The sequence below is a fragment of the Mauremys reevesii genome, linkage group 9 (assembly GCF_016161935.1).
Source record: "Mauremys reevesii isolate NIE-2019 linkage group 9, ASM1616193v1, whole genome shotgun sequence".
NCBI classification, from domain to species: domain Eukaryota; kingdom Metazoa; phylum Chordata; order Testudines; family Geoemydidae; genus Mauremys; species Mauremys reevesii.
Window position 1 is genome coordinate 7030864 of NC_052631.1, and position 21712 is coordinate 7052575.

Genomic DNA, 21712 nt, shown 5'->3' on the forward strand with positions numbered 1-21712 from the left:
GCTGCATGTCTGGGAGTGGCCCAAAGTGGTCCATGCCAAGTCTGTTAGCAAATTTGATCATCCTAGCCAGATGCCATGACCTGACCCTTCCTGGACACGCACCTTATTCAACACCAGTGTCTCTGGGTTGCCAGTACAGCCTTTTTACCCCCGTTATCTCAGGATGCTTGCCTGTGAATAGAGTGATCCTGTCTACTTCTCCTAACTTTATTTCAAGGACCCTGCAGATCTCTTAAATACCTACCGACTGACTACACCTCCAGCCTCTGCTGGGTTGAAACAAACATCTAGTGTTTTGTCAATCAAACACAACATAAACCTAAAAAGTGTTCAGAAATCTTCCTACTTTCTACTCCAACAGGGACAGCCTGTTCTTATACGGACCCAGCCCTGCTTCCCCTCATGACCGCAGTCTAGCTCTCCGACCCCCCTCTAGGATCCTGCTCCCTCTCCCCACAGCAGCCAACAATCCTTCAAATTCAAACCTTCCAAATCCCAAACAGACAGACTGGGTGGAGCGTCCATCCAGGAGTCCAAGCCTCTGTGTCTTTATGCACCCAGCACCAAAATGCTCCAGTGAAGAGAATCATTTTATACTCTTACTAGTCACAGTTTAATATCATATCATATATATTTTGTCTTCAAACTATTTTCCTTATATATTCAGTTATATTAGCTTGTTTTGGTTTGTTTGCTTTGCTAAATAAGGTATTAATTAACCATATACAGTATCTTGTGGATGCCTTCCCTCCCATTTGCAATTATAACAATCACTTTGTATGATCAAAGTAACATATGCTTAGCTGTTTTTAATGCATTTTAGCTGCTGGGAACACTATGAGAGTCCAGACGCCGATGGATCACAATTTTAGAGCCAATAGCATGTAGCCCTGGTATCCATCCTAAATAGGAGAGTTTCTCACTGGAAAGAGAGATAGGTCACACACTGGGAGATCACAGAACAGGGTAGGCGTGGTTTGGCTAACTGAAATGGATCACATATTTCAAAGTTTACTACAATTGCCTTTGATACACTCTACACTTGCCAAACTAAGACGAAACAATAGAGAGAGTGAGAGATGACTAGAAAGGGCAAAGAACTAGAACCTAACAGAAAGTGAGCTCAGTCTATGCAGCTCCAACACAGTTTTCAGAGAGATAGTGCCCAGGCAGAAAGGAAATTGATAACACAGCATGGTGAGATGTTGGGGATAACTGAGGTTTCAGTCGCTCTGATTGCGTTTCTCCTGATTGTGCAGTTTCTGAAGTTGCAATGGACACGTAGACGGCTTCCTCCTGGACCAACTCCCCTGCCCATTATTGGCAACTTATGGCTGCTGGACTTTAAACTTCAGCGAGAAGATCTTCTTAAGGTATTTATTTTAGCAGAATTCTGGACTTGACTGAAGTAGAGAGGCTTGGAATGATTCAAATGGATTTAAAATTGGTATTGCACAGGAGTTACCTAATCAATTATAGGGTATTCCTCAGCCTGACTTAATCATTACCCAAGCACAAGAGACATGGGGAACTGCATTGCTGGGAAAAAAGAATAATCACTTTCAATTGCTATTTTTCTTCTTTCCTTTTGCTGTTCTCTCTCTAATGTCCAAATATGTATATTTATAATGTACAGACTTTATCATCACAAGCCCAGTGTGAAGCAGTGAGAGCCTGATCCAAAACCCACTGATATCAATGGGAGTCTTTCCATTGCCTTCACTGGATTTTGTATCAAGCCTTATTGTTTCCAAAGTGGTTCTGAGACAATTTAGATATCCTGTTTTGCCAGAGACAGAATAGGTCATCGCTTCTCTGGTATTTCTTCCTGACTGCGAGTGGCACTAGGTAATAGATACAGAAGATTCAGCCTTCTTCTAAAAGGCAACTCATTATATTCTACTGACGGTTTGGACTCACTCTCTGCTATATATATTGTGGGTATCTCATTCTATAAGGCATCCATGGCAGGACGGACTATGATATATTGGTACTGATATCAGTGAAATGTCTCCAGGCTGTGAGAACTTTGATCTCCATATCATGGCCAACTGTACACCCTAAAACAAAATTTTGCAATAACCCAGCCAATTGGTTTTAAGATGGAGCAGGAAAAACTGTATTCCTGTTTTGCTGAAGTGCCATTCTCTTGAGAAACAGTTTCAATAATTACAATAGTAAGAAATTCACTTCAACCCTGTTTCAGGAGAAAATACAAGTCTGACCTGAGAAAAGGCAATGAGAAGGAAGGTAAGAAAAATCACAGGGAAGAAAAGAAACAAAGTGCAAAAATAGTTCTCTGCCTACATTGACATTGAGAGAAGCAAACACACACAATAATTCGCAATAAATGAAAACAAAAAGGAAAAAAACAAATACAAAAAACCAAAAGAAAAAATAACAGGTGTCTGTTTATTCACTTTAACTTTGAGCTGATGTAATATTTTAATAGAAGCTCTTTGGTTCTCCTTTTGCAGCGTTTTCCCTCTTGTCGAATGATGTTCTAATGCTTAATATCTATGTTGCATAAAATGGAGTAGGACTGGCATTCCATACCCAAAGTGTGTTACAACAGGAGGCTAAATTCTGTTGTAAACTCTAATCCAATTCAGTCAGAGGCAAATGGGTTTAGTCCAAGTTATAGAAAACATCTGAAAGAAGCCTTTTAACAGATCTGCTGGTTGCTGTCAATTTTTCTGACTTATGGTTATTAACTCTCCAGTTAACCAACATCTATGGCAACATTTACACAGTGTGGATGGGACAGACACCTGTGATTGTACTGAATGGATACAAAGCAATAAAAGATGGCCTTATCTCCCATTCACAAGAGATTTCTGGACGGCCTCTCACCCCCTTCTATAGGGATCTGATGGGAGAAAAAGGTAAGAGAGACTCTTTTGCAAGGAATAATATTGAAGTATAAAGGTGGCATTCTAAGGCAGAGAATTCTTCCCAGATACTATCTTGCCATGTGGTACTTATACAGTTGGATAGCAAGGCTATATTCAGAACTGCAATATTAAGAAAGAGAAAAACAGACCAAAAAAGGCAAATCCTGTAATATTTACTCACATAACACATCACTGGCTCTGCTTCTTTTCTTTCCATAGGATTCGGAGAAAAATTTGCCTACCAACTTGGCCTTAATTTGGCTTAATTTTAAAGAGACTGTCTCCACATACAAAACCCCCCCACAACTGACATGTATTCAAATGTTTGCCTATAGAATTAAGCACATCTGACACACCAATAGATGAGTTATTCTATCCTCTCCAAAAGCTGCCACCATGGAGTTTCCAGGGAGGTGACTATATTAAAGATATATAGTTATACTAATGGTAATAGAAACCCAAGTAACAGATCACAGCTCAAAATCTGTAAAGTATGTCATTGTTTCCTCTTACTAGAAAAATGCATCTTAATTTAAACTTGCCTTCTGAAGAGGGATAGCTCAGTGGTTTGAGCACTGGCCTCCTAAACCCAGGGTTGTGAGTTCAATCCTTGAGGGGCCCCATTTAGGGAACTGGGGTAAAAATCTGTCTGGGGCTTGGTCCTGCTTTGAGCAGGGGGTTGGACTAGATGATCTCCTGAGGTCCCTTCCCACCCTGATATTCTATGACTCAGATTTATATAAAAGGGTGTCCTTCCTATCCTAGCAAGAGCATAATGGTGTTTCAATTGTCCTCAGGTATTTTCCTGACAAGCGGTCACACCTGGAATCAGCAGAGACGCTTAGGCATGACATTTCTAAAGAGCCTGGGACTGGGTAAGAAAAGCCTGGAGCACCGAATACAGGAGGAGACCAGACACCTGGTGGAGGTCTTTGCAAGTCAGAAAGGTAAATTCTTTGAAAGATTGAAATTTAAAGCTGTTCTCTATATACAAGACCGACTTGTTATCACTCCCGCAGCCTAAGAGCACTTCTGTTCTTGAATGATATAAAGATGGTGCCTCATGCTGGTGGGGACTGTTATGGGTTTCTTAATTGCCTAAGTGAATGAAGCACTTTAGGAGGAATGCTCAGGTTTGAGTGTACAGATTGACATTTAACATTTTTTTAAATTAAATACACTGAAACCAATTTTTATTTCTCATTCGTATCACTGTCCTATTGATAACATGGGGAGCTGGAACAATCCCTATCTTTAAAGTTACCTAACACTTTCCATTACACAAAATTCTTGTGACTTTTTGTGGGAGGCTTTACAATTCCATTGCTTGCAGACCTTTGAAATTTGGCCGGGAGTGGGCCCTCAGGCTAGAGACATGCCTTTCCCTTTTCCCACGAAACTTCATGCAGGCCTGGATGAAATATAAACCGCTGAAAATCACTATCTCCCTTTCCTCACTTGTGTTGTTCAGTAACATTGTGGCAGAATGCCAAGGGAATAATAACTGAACATAAATATTCTAAAAAGTCAGGTCTACACCACCAAAGAAGCAGCACCCCATGCTGTACAGGGAATGCCTATATAGTCCTGTTGCTCCAGAGGCAGCAGTCTCTGCTGCAATGCTGCAGGTTCAGGGTACAAACCTTGATGATGTATGGGAGGAGCGGGTGGGACTGTTATTAGTGCACAAAATATAGCTTGCGTTTTCCCTTTTTCCTTTAGAAACGCCCCCTGGGAATTACACACAGAAAACCACATTAAATCATAGTCATTTAAGTTGCAAAGTCAAGCACTTGAAAGATAGGAAATGCCAGAATTAAGATTGCTGTTGGAACCTGAATTTTTCCCTCTCGTGAAAATTCATTATGAGAGCCTTTAATTACCTGATCATTCATACACACACACACAGGACCTTTATTCAGTCTGGATGCACAAGACAGCGAAATTAACACTGCCCAGGCAATCTTTAATCTAGCATTTGCTAACTTTTGAGCACTTCTCTTTGCCACCTGAACAACATTATTGCAATGCAGTTTTGTAGAATGTAATATCAATTTAGATTGAAGCCAGGTGTATATGAAATGAATAATATACCTTACCTTTTAATGATAGCTTTGGAAATGTGAATACTTGGAAATATTCCGCTAAGGCCCCAGTCCAACTCCCACTATATCTTCCACTCCATGCATCCAATGAAGTGGGTTTTAGCCCACGAAAGCTTATGCTCAAATAAATGTGTTAGTCTCTAAGGTGCCACAAGTACTCCTCGTTCTTTTTGCTGATACAGACTAACACGGCTACTACTCTGAAACCTGTAATAGGTTTTTCCATCTCCTTTAATGGGAGCTGGATCAGGCCCTAAAAGAGGAACGATGTAACAATCTTTTTCATTTTACAAATGTACTTTTGATCCAGAGGAAAGCCTTGAGCTGAACCATGCTTGTCTTTATACTCTCTGAAAAAAAGTAAGTTTTAAACTGCACCTGAGCTCCTGAAGTGATGGGTCATTTCAAAGTTTGGAAGAAACTAAAACTTTGGCAGTAGAAAGGAAAAATTAAAACTCCTGCCTAGAGACTTGAGCACATATGCTCTTATTTCAATGCACGGTACAGAGGGGAGCAAAAATGCAGTAATTCCACACAAAACAGGCCACAGACCAAATGGGGAAACATAGATGCAAGGTTTGTTTCCTCTAAACATATTATATTCAGTAGTTCCATAGTTAAGGAGATTAACGTATTATATTCATCATTCCATAGTTAAGGAGAAGGACTAACAAAAATAAATGTCAAGAATCTCTTCACAAATACCTTCAGTTCTTTTAGAAAAAGGAAGTCCTCTCCAGGTTCTAGTTCCTCTGTTTAGTTTACATTAAATAGAATTCACTCATTTGTAAAACGTCTCACTTATCTAAAAGTAGTTCAATGTCCTTTACGTTGTACAACTGTTAGTACTATTGTACAGATTCCTTCATGGTCCTTGTTAACACTCCTCACTACAGTCCATTCAGTGGTTCTAACTAACACCTGCTGTATTTGCAGGGAAACCCTTCGACCCCCATACCCACATTGTCCATGCTGTCGCAAATGTGATTTGCGCTGTGGTTTTTGGCCATCGCTTCTCCAGTGAAGATGATTCCTTCAACCGGCTCATCAAAGCCATCTATTTTGTGATCTTCTTCCAGGCCACTAACTGGGGCAGGGTGAGCTTTCCGTATTCCGGTTCTTATCACTGCAAAGTTTATTTGTGCTTCACCAGGAAAACCACAGGGGTTAATGGCTGGTTACTGTATCTACATAGTACAGAGAGATGGACATCTACCACAGGACATAATTTCAAAAAGTATTATGCAGGATTTTTGCTTATGAAGCAATAAATACACACTTCATAGATCTCATGTCTTATTTATAGGACACCATCAGTAAATCATGTCGCCCAAGACTTGAGTTATTAGTACAAATCATTACTTCTTTTGGCAGATTTCCAAATCATTTAATGTGTTTCAAAACCAAGAAATGTTTACATAAACGTGTGGGTCTTGAACCAGATTTCTAAATGCTAGCACTAAACCTAACAAACACTCGCTCTTGGAATGCTGATTTTGTTCTTGGAAACCGAGACATAAAAGTACCGTTAATAAAATCCAAAACTTTGAAGCCCTGTCATTTTGAGCAGATTTCTGATCAGTCTCACTCAAGATCTGATCTACAAATCCTAAATGTATGTTCTACATTGCACTCTCTCTCTCTCTCAGAATTTATGTTTAAACTAATCTGCATGTATATTCTGTATGGATGGTGCTTTTTCCTCCCCTTTTAAGGCGAGAAGGAGCCATCAAATCATCTAGTCTGACCTCTTGTTTGACACAAGCCATAGAATTTCATCATGACCAAAGAATATTTTTTAACTAGGGCTGTTGATTAATTGCAGTTAACTCACGAGATTAACTCAAAAAAATTAATCATGATTAATCGCAGTTTTAATCACACTATTAAACAATAGAATACCAATTGAAATTTATTAAATATTTTGGATGTTTTTTCTACATTTTCATATATATTGTATTCTGGGTTGTAATTGAAATCAAGGTGTATATATTTTTATTACAATATTTGCACTGTAAAAATGATAAATAGTATTTTTCAATTCACCTCATACAAGTACTGTAGTGCAATCTCTTTATCATAAAAGTGTAGTTTACAAATGTAGATTTTTTTTGTTACATAACTGCACTCAAAAACAAAACAACATAAAACTTCAGTCTACAAGTCCACTCAGTCCTACTTCTTGTTCAGCCAATCGCTAAGACAAACAAGTTTGTTTACATTTACAGGAGATAATGCTGCCCTCTTCTTATTTACAATGTCACCAGAAAGTGAGAACAGGTGTTCACATGGCACTTTTGTAGCTGACATTGCAAGGTATTTACATGCCAGATATGCTAAACATTCATATTCCCCTTCATGCTTTGGCCCCCATTCCAGAGGACATGCTTCCATGCTGATGACGCTCATTAAAAAAAATAATGTGTTAATTAAATTTGTGAGTGAGCAAATTGGGGGGAATGGTATTTACCCGCATTCTGCCATATATTTGGTCATATAGCAGTCTCGAATGATGACCCAGCACACGCTGCTCATTTTAAGAACACTTTCACTGCAGATTTCAGAAAACGCAAAGAAGGTACCAATGTGAGATTTCAGCACTCGACCCAAGGTTTAAGAATCTGAAGTGCCTTCCAAAATCCGAGAGGCACGAGGTGTGGAGCATGCTTTCAAAAGTCTTAAAAGAGCAACATTCTGATGTGGAAACTACAGAACCCGAACCACCAAAAAAGAAAATCAACCTTCTGCTGGTGGCATCTGACTCAGGGTATGTCTACACTACAAAATCAGGTCGAATTTATAGAAGTCGATTTTTTAGGAAGCAATTTTATGCAGTCAATTGTGTGTGTCCCCACTAAGCGCATTAAGTCAGAGTGCATCCACAGTACTGAGGCTAGCATCGACTTTCGGAGCGTTGCACTGTGGGTAGCTATCCCACAGTTCTCGCAGTCTCCGACACCCATTGGAATTCTGGATTGAGCTCCCAATGCCAGATGGGGCAAAAACATTGTCGCGGGTGGTTTTGGGTACATATCATCAGTTGCCCATCCCTCCATGAAATCAATGGCAGACAATTGTTTCGTGCCTTTTTTCCGTGTGGGCGCCATACTGCTTTCAGCAGACGGTGCAGCAGGACTGCTTACCGTCGTCATCGAACGACCGCTTCTGCTGCCACTCTGCTCTCCTGTTCTGACTACAGACAGTGCAATAGGTCGGCAAACCTGGTCTTCTAACCACCACTTCCGCTACCACTCTGCTCTCGTGGTGGTCTTGCAGGCCCTCTATATGACCGTCGTCATCTGCCGCTTCCGCTGCAACTCTGCTCTCCTGCTCTTGTCTTGCCATACCACAGCAAGCATGCAGCCCACTCAGCTCAGCTAATGGACACTGCCGCTGTTATGTCCTGGCAGCAGATGGTGCAGTAGGTCTGTAAAACTTGTCTTCCAACCACCGCTTCTGCTGCCACTCTGCTCTCCTGCAGACGCCTTACCACGGCAAGCATGGAGCCCACTCAGATCACCGCTGCAGTTATGAGCATTGTAAACACCTCACGCATTATCCTGCAGTATTTGCAGAACCAGAACCTGCAAAAGCAGGTGAGGAGGCGATGGCAGCACGGTGACGAGAGTGATGAGGACATGGACACAGACTTCTTTCAAAGAACGGGCCATGGCAATTTGGACATCCTAGTGGCAATGGGGCAGGCTCATGCCATGGACCGCCGATTCTGGGCCCAGGAAACAAGCACAGACTGGTGGGACCACTTAGTGTTGTGGGTCTGGGTTGATTCCCAGTGGCCACGAAACTTTCGTATGCATAAGGCCACTTCCGTGGAATTTTGTGATTTGCTTTCCGCTGCCCTGAAGTGCAAGAATACCAAGATGAGAGCAGTCCTCACAGTTAACAAGCGAGTGGTGATAGCCTTCTGGAAGCTTGCAATGTCAGTCAGGAATCAATTTGGAGTGGGCAAATCTACAGTGGGGGCTGCTGTGATCCAAGTAGCCAACGCAATCACTGAGCTGCTGCTATCAAGGGTAGTGACTCTGGGAAATGTGCAGGTCATAGTGGATGGCTTTGCTGCAGTGGGATTCCCTAATTATGATGGGGCAATAGATGGAATACATATCCCTATCTTGGGACCGGACCACCTTGGCAGCCAGTACATAAACCGAAAGGGCTACTTTTCCATGGTGCCAAGCACTGGTGGATCACAAGGGACGTTTCACCAACATCAATGTGGGATGGCTGGGAAAGGTACATGACGCTTGTATCTTCAGGAACTCTGGTCTGTCTGAACAGCTGCAGCAAGGGACTTACTTTCCAGACCAGAAAATAACCGTTGGGGATGTTGAAATGCCTGTAGTTATCCTTGGGGACCCAGCCTACCTCTTAATGCCATGGCTCATGAAGCCATACACAGGCACCCTGGACAGTAGTCAGGAACTGTTCAACTATAGTCTGAGCAAGTGCAGAGTGGCAGTAGAATGTGCATTTGGACGTTTAAAAGCGCACTGGTGCAGTTTACTGACTTGCTTAGACCTCAGTGAAACCAATATTCCTATTGTTATTGCTGCTTGCTGTGTTCTCCACAATATCTGCAGGGTGGGAGGTTGAGGCAATTCGCCTGGCCGCTGATTACATGCAGCCAGACACCAGGGCGGTTAGAAGAGCACAACAGGGCGTGCTGCACATCAGAGAAGCTTTGAAAACCAGTTTCATGACTGCCGAAATTACGGTGTGAAAGTTCTGTTTGTTTCTCCTTGATGAAAACCCGCCGCCTTGGTTCACTCTACTTCCCTGTAAGTCAACCAAGACCTCCCACCTTCAATCACCGCTTGCAGAGGCAATAAAGTCATTGTTGTTTCAAATTAATGCATTCTTTATTTAATTCGTCACACAAAGAGAGGGATAACTGCCAAGGTTGCCCAAGGAGGGTGGGGGAGAAGAGAAGCACTGAGTGGGGTTGGGTAGGAGGGGAGGAGAGAAGGACAAGGCCACACTTCAAAACTTATTGAATGCCAGCCTTCCGTTGCTTGGATAGTCCTCTGGGGTGGAGTGGTTGGGTACCCGGAGCCCCCCCCCCACGTTCTTGGGCATCTGGGTGAGGAGGCTATGGAACTTGGGGAGGAGGGTGGTTGGTTACACAGGGGCTGCAGCAGCAGTCTGTGCTCCTGCTGCATTTCCTGCAGCTCAACCATACGCTGGAGCATATCAGTTTGATCCTCCAGTAACCGCAGCATTGCATCCTGCCTCCTCTGATCACACTGCCGCCACCTATCATCTTGCTTCCACCACCTCTCCTCTTGCTCCTGCCACCTGTCCTCTCACGCATCCCTCCTGTCCTCGTGTTCATTTTGTGCTTTCCTGGACTCTGACATTGTCTGCCTCCATGCATTTTGCTGAGCTCTTTCAGTGCGGGAGGACTGCATGAGCTCAGAGAATATTTCATCACAGGTGCGGTTTTTTTGCCTTCTTATCTGTGCTAGCCTCTGGGACAGAGATGATAGGGGGAGCATTGAAACATTTGCAGCTGTGGGAGGGGAAAAAAAAGGGAGAGTAGTATTTAAAAAGACATTTTTTTAGAGAACAATGGGTAGACTCTTTCACGGTGAACCAAGCTGTTAACATTACATAGCACGTGTGCCTTCGGTACGAGGTCGCATTTTGCCTCTTCTATTGAGGGCCTGCTGGTTTGGTGAGAGAGATCACACACGCAGGGCCGGGCAACAGAATTTGGCTTGCAGGCAGCCATGGTAAGCCACAGTCTTTTGGCTTCTCTAACCTTCATAACATGTGGAAATGGTTTCAAACAGCAGCGCCCTCATTTCCCATACAAAGCACCCGTTGGGTTGGCCATTTAAAAGGAGGGGCTGCGGTTTTTGGGTTAACGTGCAAAACAAACCCAATTAAACCCCCCCCATACCCAATTCTCTGGGATGATCGCTTCACCCCTCCCCACTCTACGTGGCTAACAGCGGGGATGATTTCTATTCAGCCACAGGCACACAGCCCAGCAGGAATGGCCGCCTCTGAATGTCCCCTTAATAAAATTCCCCTATTTCAACCAAGTGACCATGAATGATATCACTCTCCTGAGGATAACATAGAGAGATAAAGAACGGATGTTGCTTGACTGCATTGCCACAAATGCATCCCAAGTCTTCAGGGTAAATTAATCATTAAAACACGCTTGCTTTTAAACCATGTATTATATTTACAAAGGTACACTCACCAGTGGTGTCTTCTTCGCCTTCAAGGTCCAGGAGCCCACCTTGCAAGGGTTGGGAGGATATTGTCTCCCGGGTGATAAACAGTTCCTGGCTGTTGGGGAGAATGGTTTCTCTGCTTGCCTGCTGTGCGCTACCCTCCTACTCTTCATCTTCCTCCTCATCCCCAAAATCCTCATCTCTGTTGCGTGAGACTCCCACCTTGCAGGAGTCCACAAACAGGGGTGGGGCACCCCCTAGAATTGCATGCAGCTCATCATAGAAGCGGCATGTCTGGGGCTCTGACCCGGAACGGCCATTTGCCTCTTTGGTAGGCTTGCCTGAGCTCCTTAAGTTTCATGCGGCACTGCTGCGGATTCCTGTTATAGCCTCTGTCCTTCATGCCCTTGGAGATTTCTTTCAAATATTTTGGCATTTTGTCTTTTGGAACGGAGTTCAGATAGCACGGATTCATCTCTCCATACAGCAATCAGATCCAGTACCTCCCATTCGGTCCATGCTGGAGCTCTTTTGCAATTCTGGGACTCCATGGTCACCTCTGCTGATGAGCTCTGCATGGTCACCTGTGCTGATCAGCGTGCTACACTGGCCAAACAGGAAATGAAATTCAAAAGTTCGTGGGGCTTTTCCGGTCTACCTGGCCAGTGCATCTGAGTTGAGAGCGCTGTCCAGAGCGGTCACAATGGAGCACTGTGGGATAGCTCCCAGAGGCCAATACCATCGAATTGAGTCCACACTACCCCAAATTCGACCTGGCAACGACGATTTCAGCACTAATCCCCTCGTCAGGGAGGAGTACAGAAATCAATTTTAAGAGCCCTTTAAGTTGACAAAAATGGCTTCGTCGTGTGGACGGGTGCAGGGTTAAATTGATCTAACGCTGCTAAATTCGGCCTAAACTCGTAGTGTAGACCAAGGCTCAGATAATAAAAATGAACATGTGTCAGTCTGCATTGCCTTGGATTGTTATCGAGCAGAACCCCGTCATCAGCATGGACGCATGTCCCCTGGAATGGTGGTTGAAGCATGATGAGACATGAATCGTTAGAGCATCTGGCACGTAAATATCTTGTGATACCGGCTACAACAGTGCCATGTGAATGTCTATTCTCACTTTCAGGTGACATTGTAAACAAGAAGCGGGCAGCATTATATCTCCTGCAAATGAAAACAAACTTGTTTGTCTGAGTGATTGGCTGAACAAGAAATAGGACTCAGTGGACTTGCAGGCTCCAAAAATAAAACAATGTAAAATTTTAAATGCGGGTTTTTTGTACATAATTCTACCTTTGCAAGTTCACCTTTCATGATAAAGAGATTGCACTATGGTACTTGTATTAGGCAAATTGAAAAATACTATTTCTTTTGTTTTTTTACAGTGCAAATACTTGTACATCAAAAATAAATATAAAGTGAGTACTGTACACTCTGTATTCTGTGTTATAATTGAAATCAATACATTTGAAAATGTAGAAAACATCCAAAATATTTAAATAAAAGGTATTCTATTACAGTTTAACAGTGTGATTAATCGCGCGATTAATTTATTTAATCGTTTGACAGACCTATTTTAAACATCTCTGAAGTTTATCTGTTTATTGGGCTATGTTGCCTTTCTGGCATTCTAGTATTCGTTGATAGTATTTTGGGGTACCCTGAAGCCTTCAAGTAGGGGTGCTTCAGAAGTTAAAACATAAATGTAAGTGAACTCTGCAGAAGTTGCTCTGTTTACAGCCCTAGAGACCAAAATCCTCTATCCACAGACAAAACACTGCATAAGCAATGTAGAAGAAAGCTTCCCACAAATGACTTCCTAACAGTGCAACTCATCTCTGTTTTGGAGGGAACACATCTACTTCAGCCTCGATACCCACTCAGTCCTCAGTCTCTTTAGTGAGGAGGTTAAACAGGGTAACAATTGTCAGCATGATTTTATAGTATAGGCACTGCACCTTCTCCCTAGTAACTAGACTAGCTAGGAGTACTACCACCAGCTCATTACACAAGTCACTGAGCAGATGTCTCCTCTCTGCAGCTTCTGGTCAACACGCTCAGGGTCTCTATGGGTCTGTCTACACTGCAGTAAAGCAGCCAAAGCTGGCCCGTCAGCTGAGTCAGGCCTGTGGGGCTCAGACTGCAGGGCTGTAATATTGCAGTATAGGTGTTTGGTCTGAAGCCCAGGCTCTAAGACCCTGCAATGGGGGAGGGACCCAGAGCCCAGGCTCCAGCTTGAGCCCCAATATCTGCACTGCAATTTTACAGCCCCGCAGTCTGAGCCCCGCGAGCCTGAATTAGCTGATAGTGACAAGCCAAGGGTGTTTTATTGCAGTGTAGACGTAACTTAAAAATCAGTCCAAAGCTCCAGGACAAAGACCTGCAAATGTGCCCCTCTGGCACAAGGGGACGCTCACCATCTGGGGGTGATCTGTGTCACGGAGTCCCCGGGCGATGCTCTGGAACTGCTCCCCCCACAAAGCCAGGCAGGACTCTGGTGAAGTCTCCTCTCTGTGAGCAGACTGGCTCCAGGGCATGAAGCTCACACGGCTTCACCTTCCTTGGTCTCTCCTTGGAGCATTCAGCATCCTCTGCCCCTCCGTGCGCTTCCCACAGCGAGTCCGCCCAGGCGGGGTCCTGGGGAAGCCAGAGGGTCCTGCACCCCAACGTGACTCTTAGCCAGCCAGTAACACAGAGGTTTATTAGATGACAGGAACATGGTCTAAAACGGAGCTTGTAGGTACAGAGAACAGGACCCCTCAGTCGGGTCCATTTTGGGGGGCAGTGAGTCAGACAACCAAGTCTGCCCCTCACTCCACATCCCCAGCCAGCCCCAAAGTGCCTCACCCTCCAGCCCCTCCTCCTCTGGGCTTTGTCCCTTTCCCGGGCCAGGAGGTCACCTGATTCCTTTGTTCTCCAACACCTTTAGCTATCACCTTGCAGGGGGGAAGGGCCCGGGCCATTAGTTGCCAGGAGACAGAGTGTCGGCCATTTATGTGCACTGGCCCTTTGCTCTGCAACAATTAAACCCCCTTATCCCACCGCCTACAGACTTAAGAACTGCATACGGGAAAGTGAGGCACCCACACAGTATTCAGAGAAAACATTAAGAACAGTCCCACTTCGTCACAACCTGAGACTGTGGATTGAATTCCACCAGGCACTAAGGACCATGACAGACCTAACTACTTTCCACACCTAATGCAAGGTGCATTTCTTCAACCTGGCCTTCTCTTACCTAAACAGAGAGCAACAGGTATATTTACATATATAAAAGAAACACTCTTCTGAAATAAGACACTCCAATGCACATGCTTCTCCCTCTGGGGAGAGAATGAGAGAACAAACTACATGATAGGTGTGCAGACACGTCATTTAATGAACACTGGAGAGCACTCAGATACTACCATGAATAAGCACAGTATAAAAATGTATACAGAACAAAACATCAGTTTAGTCCAGATCAGAAGTGACCACTTAAAGCAGAGGTTAAAGGTTTCATATTCCTACTACAAATGTAAACCCTCCAGTCTCTTCACGCTTTTATTTAAGTTTTCATGACACTTTAAACTCCCTCAGGTTCACTTGCTTATATCAAAGAACTCACATCATCTCCCCTATGTTTTACCCATAGATGTATGATGCTTTCCCATGGCTTATGCATTATATCCCAGGACCTCACCAGACAGTGTTTGCGTACAATGATTTCATGCACAATTTAGTTAAGAACGAGGGCCGAGGTCATGAGGCGAGATGGAAAGAAGATGATCCACAGGATCTCATTGACTTCTACCTGGCTCAGATAGCAAAAGTAAGCGCCTGTACTCTGTATAACACTAGCTTCTCCTTAGCCTCACTGTCCACTGCAAAGAGACTTAGTTGAAGCATTGCTAAATAATTTTATAGATTACTATTTCAAATCTTCCGGTAATTTGGGACTTCAGAAATGTTTTTGTTTTTTCCCCCATTTGCTGGACATTTCATAAGAAGTTTTCATCAAGCAACATTGCAACAGGGTCGGCTGCCTCCCATGTGTCCCCTTTTGGCTGGGGGTGGTGCTGCAGTACCCAGCCTCAGTTTCCACTCTTGGTTCCTCAAACTCAAAAGAGGCTTTCACAAGTCCAATAACAGCACTTCTTTGGGCTGATTTTAACAACAAAAAGTTCCAAAACAAACACAAAAGTGTTTCCACTCAGCCTTAAGCTGGGCAGAGCCCCTTTTCGCTGTGGTATTGTCTCTTCCTCTGTTCTCTAAGCCACTGGAGAAGACACAAGGCCTGGCCCCCTTCTTGGTCTCTCCCCTAAAGGAAAACAAGAACTTCCAGATGGGTCTTTCTACCTAGCCCCAAATCCCTTCCCCAGGAACCACTACAGGAGAGAACTACTCTCCCTGAAGCTTCACTCTGTAGCCCCCATCCATTTGGCCACCCACATGCCTCTGTTTTTCTACCCCCACAGAGGTTTGATTTAGTCACACACCTGCCTGAGACATGGCTTGATTCAGTCTCTCCACCAGGGGAGGCAAATTAGCTGTGTCACAGATGAGCTAAGACCTACCTCTCTTTAGAAGGGCCAGCCAACCTGGGAAAAATATGTTAATTACTACATATGGAGGGACAGTTCAGTGGTTTGAGCATTGGTCTGCTAAACCCAGGGTTGTGAGTTCAATCCTTGAGGGGGCCATTTAGGGATTTGGGGATTGGTCCTGCTTTGAGCAGGGGGTTGGACTAGATCAGTGGTCCCCAACCTTTTTGTGGCCAGTAGCACATGCATGTTTTCAGAAGAGTGTGGCGGGCGCCAACAATTTTTCAAGGCTTATTTTGTATTTGTACATTAAATAATACGAAAAACATCATATTTAATATAACATAATATATGAATCCAGAGAGAAGAGAGAAGCCGGAGAGAAGCTGTGAGGACAGAGAACACCGGCGCCCACAGCCTGCAGCCCCGGAGTTCTCTGTCCCCGTCAGGCACAGGGCAGCGGCTTGTCTCCCCTGCTGGGCACTAGGCGGGTGCACATAAATGCCCCGGCGGGCGTCATGGTGCCCATGGGCACCACGTTGGGGACCACTGGACTAGATGATCTCTTGAGGTCCCTTCCAACCCTAATAATCTATGATGATTCTATGATAGTCAACAGTACTGCTGTAGAACCTTCTGCTTTCAAATCTTGTGACTGTCACCTTCAGACCAAAGATGACCCCACGTCCACCTTTAATGAAGATAACATGGTTCAGACTGTGGTTGATCTTTTGCTGGGAGGGACAGAAACCACAACTATCACCCTGTGCTGGGCACTCCTCTATATGCTGCAATACCCAGATATCCAAGGTGGGTGAATGCGCATCAAAGGGACACACATGAAAGTCTGCACACTGTTACTAAACAAATATTAGCTCAGATTAACAGTGTGCTGTAAAATAAAGTGACCTGCCAGCAATAAACATCAGTGGTCAGCTGTTAATATCTAACAGCTCAGAAAGGAGAATTTAATCTATGAAATATCATGAAAGGAAATAGGAATGTGCTGTCCCCCCACCAGCTGCCTGAAATGCAACACCAGCAGGTGCTTATATAGGCTATGGTCTCCCCCTTCATACTAAGACAATAGCAAGGGGAGACAGCAGGCTAAAGCAGCAATTTCACAGGTAAAACAAGCATATTTTCTCTTACTAATACTTTCTCATTGCCAAAGTAGAAACAGTGAATAGAACCTAAAAATTTACCTAATCTGACATGTATTTATAACTTTCCTGTCAAAAGATATGGTGAATATAATAGGAAGATGTCAATGTGCCTCATTTCATCTAGATGGGAATACGCAGGCACTTCTGTAAAGATTAATTTGAAAGAGAAATTCCATTTGAGAAATTACCTTGAGCTCTGGGGACACGCTCCCTCTCTCTAAAGATCAACTTCAAACCAATGCAAGGATCAAACCACACTCCAAAGTATCTCATGGCAACATATTTTATAAAACCCTGGATTGTATATGTCCAGTCAAGGGACACATAGCAAGTTAACACAGCTTTGTAAAGAGATGGGCATATTGAAAAGAAAATCAGAAAAAGGGACAAAAAATATTCATCTGTTATAAATAAAAGCAAGTATTTCTTTGCAGAGAAAGTCCAGAAGGAACTAGAGACTGTCCTGGAACCTTCCCAACTAATCCACTATGAGGACCGGAAGAAACTGCCTTACACAAATGCTGTGATTCATGAAATCTTGCGCTACAGCAACATTACTGCTGTCGGGGCCCCTCGACAGTGCGTGAAGGATACAACAGTGCTGGGGTTTCCCATTGAAAAGGTACAGTGGTATTCTCCATGTTACTAACCTCTACTTCTTTTGCATCATCATTAGTAAGGGCACGTCTACTCTACAGACGAACGTCAACCTATGTTCAGTCAACTTACAACCACTTGTACAGTCTACACTACAGATTTACAGCCATAATTACTGCGATGGCTGATGTCCACATTACGCTCCTTCTGTTGGTGGCGTGCGTCCTCACTAGAAGCACGTCCACTGACTGAACAGGGGCAGTATAGGGGGGCTGAGAGCCAGGACATTCGGCTCCCTGCAGCTCCTCACTGGGAGCCCAGCTGCCCCCGACCCCAGGCTCCCCGCTCCCAGCTGGTTGTGGAGGCCAGCCACCCAGGCTTCTTGCCTCCCCGCTCACAGCTGGGAGCAGCTGCCTGGGCTTCTGGGCTCCCTAAGCAGGAAGCCTCCGGGCAACAGCCCAGCTAGGAGCAGGGGGCAGCCGGGCTCTAGCTGTCCAGCTTTCTTGTCAATTTCACCACTCCAGCATGGAGCTGTAAAATGAACAAGACAGCCAACAGCCTCTGTGGCTACACAGCCACTGTGTCGTCCTAACTACACCAACATAAGCCCGATGCCTCTCGTGGAGGAGCAGTTATGTCAGTGTAGTAGGGCATTACATCAGTGAGACAAAGCTGCGGTGTGTACACTGACAGCATTAGGTCAATGTAAAGTGCCTTACATCCACCTAATTGTGTGGCACAGACCAGGCCTAAGTATTCACGTTACACTCATGCCTAGCAATGCTAATCAAGTATGGGGCCCCACTGTGGTAAGAACGTCAGAAAAATAGCAAAAACGACAGCCCCTGCCCCAGAACATTTTCAGTCTATACATGACACAGGCTGGGAGTAGAAAAACGAACATAGATTTGCAGAAGTAGTCTGGGCCTGTAGGCATCACGGCATGGAGTAGGTTTGAAGGGTGATGTCCTTTATGAATCTGATTGAGCATTTCCCCCCACACATATGAGAGGATCGTGGGAAAAAGCATAGAGGCGTTGGAGGGAGATGACTATTAGGGCTGCCATCACTGGCAAAGCGGAGGCAGGAGCCAACAGTTCAATATGCCAGTAGATCTTACAGACAGCCCCACCCTAACTGGTGAAGGGCCAGAAATGCAAAGACAAGGAGCTGTGTCTGAGGTGGTAGGGTAGACGGACCCAGCAAAGAAATGGAAAGAGACGGTTGACGTGGTTAGAGTGACAATCCGAGTAGCAGAATTTTGAATACACTTGAGAGGGACAATGTAGCTGGCATCGAGGCCAGAGAGGAAGAGATTATAGGGCTCATGGCATAAAATGATGAGATTAGATGACAGTCTGGACACAGACAAGGCCAAATCTCTGGAAATATTATATTGGTGGCAGCAGCAAGACTCGGCCGCAGCCTAGATTTGTGGGTTTGGAGAGAAGGCCAAGTTGATGATAACATCCAAATTATGGTCTTGCAGTGACTGGGAGGGTGGTGGTGTTATCCACAGTAATGGAGTAAATGGAGAAAGGAGAAGGCCAAAACTCAGTTTTGACCATGTTGAATTGAAGATTCCAGCTGGACATCCATGAAGAAATGTCAGAAAAGCTGCCTCAGATGTAGAACTGGATGGAGAGAAACTCAAAGCAGTGGTTACAGAAGGCATAGTCCAGTGGTCCCCAACGTTTTTGTCCGGCGGGCACCAGATGAAAGACCATGGCAGCGGTGGGGCATCCGCCAAAATGCCGCCGAATTTCTGCGGCATTTCAGCGGCGATGCCTCTCGATGACGTCGCTTGTCAGCAGCAAGCGGCGTCATCGAGAGGCGTCGCTGCCGAAATGCCGCAGATATTCGGTGGCATTTCGGCGGATGTTCCACCACCGGCCGGGACACGGGTGTACGTAGATGCCATGGTGCCCGCGGGCACCATGTTGGGGACCCCTGGCATAGTCTATAAGGGTGGAGGTGGAGGTGGAGGTGGAGGGGAGAGGGACAGGGAGACTGTAATAGGAGAGGTAAGTGGGGTCAAGGTTAGATTTTTTTCATGATAGGGAAGAGAAAAGCATGCATTTATCAAGAGGAGTGAGTGGTTAAGAGAGAGCAAGGAAGAGGGTGAATGGGGTGAAGGGAGATATGGAGGTAGGGTGGGATCGGGCTGCTGGGGCAGCTAGACGGATTAAAGGAGGGCAGATGAGAAACCTCTGTGTCAGTAACAGAGGAAAAGGAGAGTGTGATAAAAGGAAAGAGAGGGCAGGAAGAGGGGAGGTCACAAAAGATCTTGTCAATTTGCAAGAGAACATTTGAGTACAGTACTATCAGATGTGACCTGGTGAACCAAGCTGATAAACTGAGAAATGAGGCTAAGACAGTCTCTGAGCCACACAGCTGCTGTAAAAGGGCATAGCCCTGTTGATGTCAATGAAGCCACACTAGTTTACACATGCTGAGAACCTGCTCCTGTTTTCTCTGCTTAGCTAACAAGACTAATTCATAAATAGAAGACAATTAAGTTTTGCTTTTTTTCAGGGAACAATTGTATTGCCAAACTTACACTCTGCTGTATACGATTCTGAACACTGGGAGACTCCTTGGAAGTTTAACCCGAGTCACTTTCTTGATTCAGATGGCAACTTTGTAAACAATGAAGCATTCTTACCTTTCTCAGCAGGTATGTCATTGGCATCTAAATCTGTCTGGTCTGTATCTCTCACTGTGAGAGCTAAGGAAATGATAGGTTCCTAAAGTTAAAAAAAAAAAAAAAGGATGATGAATGACTCAGGCAAAATTATCTTACTAATAAACAGCAGGGATTTAGGTCAGGGGTTCTAATGTAATAGACACAAAAAAGTTATGCATGTCTAGCATTTCACACCTACACATAATCACATTGACGATACATACAGACGCCCCCCCAGGATACGCAAACCCGACATACGCAAATCTGCACTTACGGAAAAGGTTCTGTAAGCTAGAAATAGGTTTTGGTTTTTGGTTTTTTGGGGCACGTAATGGTCGGATATACACTTCCAACTTACAGAAAATTAGAGTCACACAAGGCATTCTGGAACGGAACGCTTGCTTAAGTAGGGGAGCGTCTGTACAAACAAGGGAGAAACCTGTCTATTTGGGGTAGACTCATTTCCATAGCAACTCAACACCTCACAATCTTTAATGCATTTATCCTCACACAACCCCTGTGAGGTAGGGAAGTGCTGCCATCTGTAAAATGGGGATAACAAACTGAGTGACAGAGACACTACATGGCATGCAGCAAGTCTGTTGTGGGGAAGGAAATTGAACCTGGGTTTTCCAAGGCCTACGGAAATACCACAGTCGCTGGACAATCTTTCCTCTCTAGTAGCTAGAGAAAACTAGTATCTACTATCTTCAGTGGAACATAAGTCTTCAGTTAGAATCAGACTCTTCAACAGCAATATTACACACTACACGGCTTGAGAAACAAGTATCTAACCTTTGATTAGACAAAGAAACGGACAAGGAATTAGCCCTGCAAGTATGCACGTCAGATTGATCTGGCAATCATGTTGGAAACAAAAGCAGTACAGAGCAGCAAACAGGTCACAGTAACTGGAGATTTAATTGTAAAAATAAATAAAAATACTGACAGAGCAACCAGTCACCCAGACAGAATGTTAATTGGTCAACAGCAATGTAAAAAATGATTGAGGGTTCAGTGTAGGTGACAGATTAAACTATGAATGTATCATATCATGCTGTGGCAATAAAGGCAAATACTATCCTGGGAAATATATACAGTAGTCACATTAAACAAACTGTGCAGATCCGGCAATCATGTATGCAAACAGGCACTCACACAACTGCAGAAAGACAATCGAGGTAACCAGTTAAAAATTGGGCATGGCAAGTTTTCTTTTTTGGTTTACACAGATTACATCATAGAAAAACAGAAGTGGGTATCTCGAGGTACGTTCTGAAGGCACATCGCCAGGATAAAACATTGACAGTAACTGGAGTTGTACGCTTATCTTCCTATGCACTTCTTCAAAACGTTACCCCATGATTTTTTTCCAAAGTGAAAAGAATCTAGTGGATATAAGGTTCCTCAGAACTTAACTCTTAAACTGAAGTGTTTTGTAATTGGCACAGAACGGGGGACAGGAAAGGCAAGAGACAGACAGTGCAACTTCATCACTGTAAATATACCATGGTGACAGG

The 21712-nt window shown here is 44.2% G+C and overlaps 2 protein-coding genes across 6 annotated transcripts in view; one reads left to right on the forward strand and one right to left on the reverse strand.

Moving 5' to 3' along the window:
* The window catches only part of LOC120371913 (cytochrome P450 2J5-like), a 52805-nt gene that overhangs the window by 27201 nt on the left and 3892 nt on the right, over nucleotides 1-21712 (forward strand). For 2 of the 5 annotated variants that reach the window (XM_039488377.1, XM_039488376.1), the window contains exons 2-9: nucleotides 1260-1373; nucleotides 2723-2885; nucleotides 3692-3841; nucleotides 5936-6096; nucleotides 14855-15031; nucleotides 16412-16553; nucleotides 17344-17531; nucleotides 20042-20183. In XM_039488377.1, the coding sequence (XP_039344311.1) occupies nucleotides 2759-2885; nucleotides 3692-3841; nucleotides 5936-6096; nucleotides 14855-15031; nucleotides 16412-16553; nucleotides 17344-17531; nucleotides 20042-20183 (1087 nt within the window). In that variant the 5' untranslated portion in view covers nucleotides 1260-1373; nucleotides 2723-2758. Of the gene's footprint in view, nucleotides 1-1060; nucleotides 1374-2206; nucleotides 2251-2722; nucleotides 2886-3691; nucleotides 3842-5935; nucleotides 6097-14854; nucleotides 15032-16411; nucleotides 16554-17343; nucleotides 17532-20041; nucleotides 20184-21712 lie in introns of those variants that run through there. The other 3 variants (XM_039488374.1, XM_039488373.1, XM_039488375.1) reach the window with 2 other exon arrangements.
* Nucleotides 1-21712, reverse strand: part of LOC120371914 (cytochrome P450 2J2-like) — a 33792-nt gene that overhangs the window by 11163 nt on the left and 917 nt on the right. The window contains exon 2 of the mRNA XM_039488378.1: nucleotides 20172-20253. Within this exon, the coding sequence (XP_039344312.1) occupies nucleotides 20172-20198 (27 nt within the window). The 5' untranslated portion in view covers nucleotides 20199-20253. The remainder of the gene's footprint in view (nucleotides 1-20171; nucleotides 20254-21712) is intronic.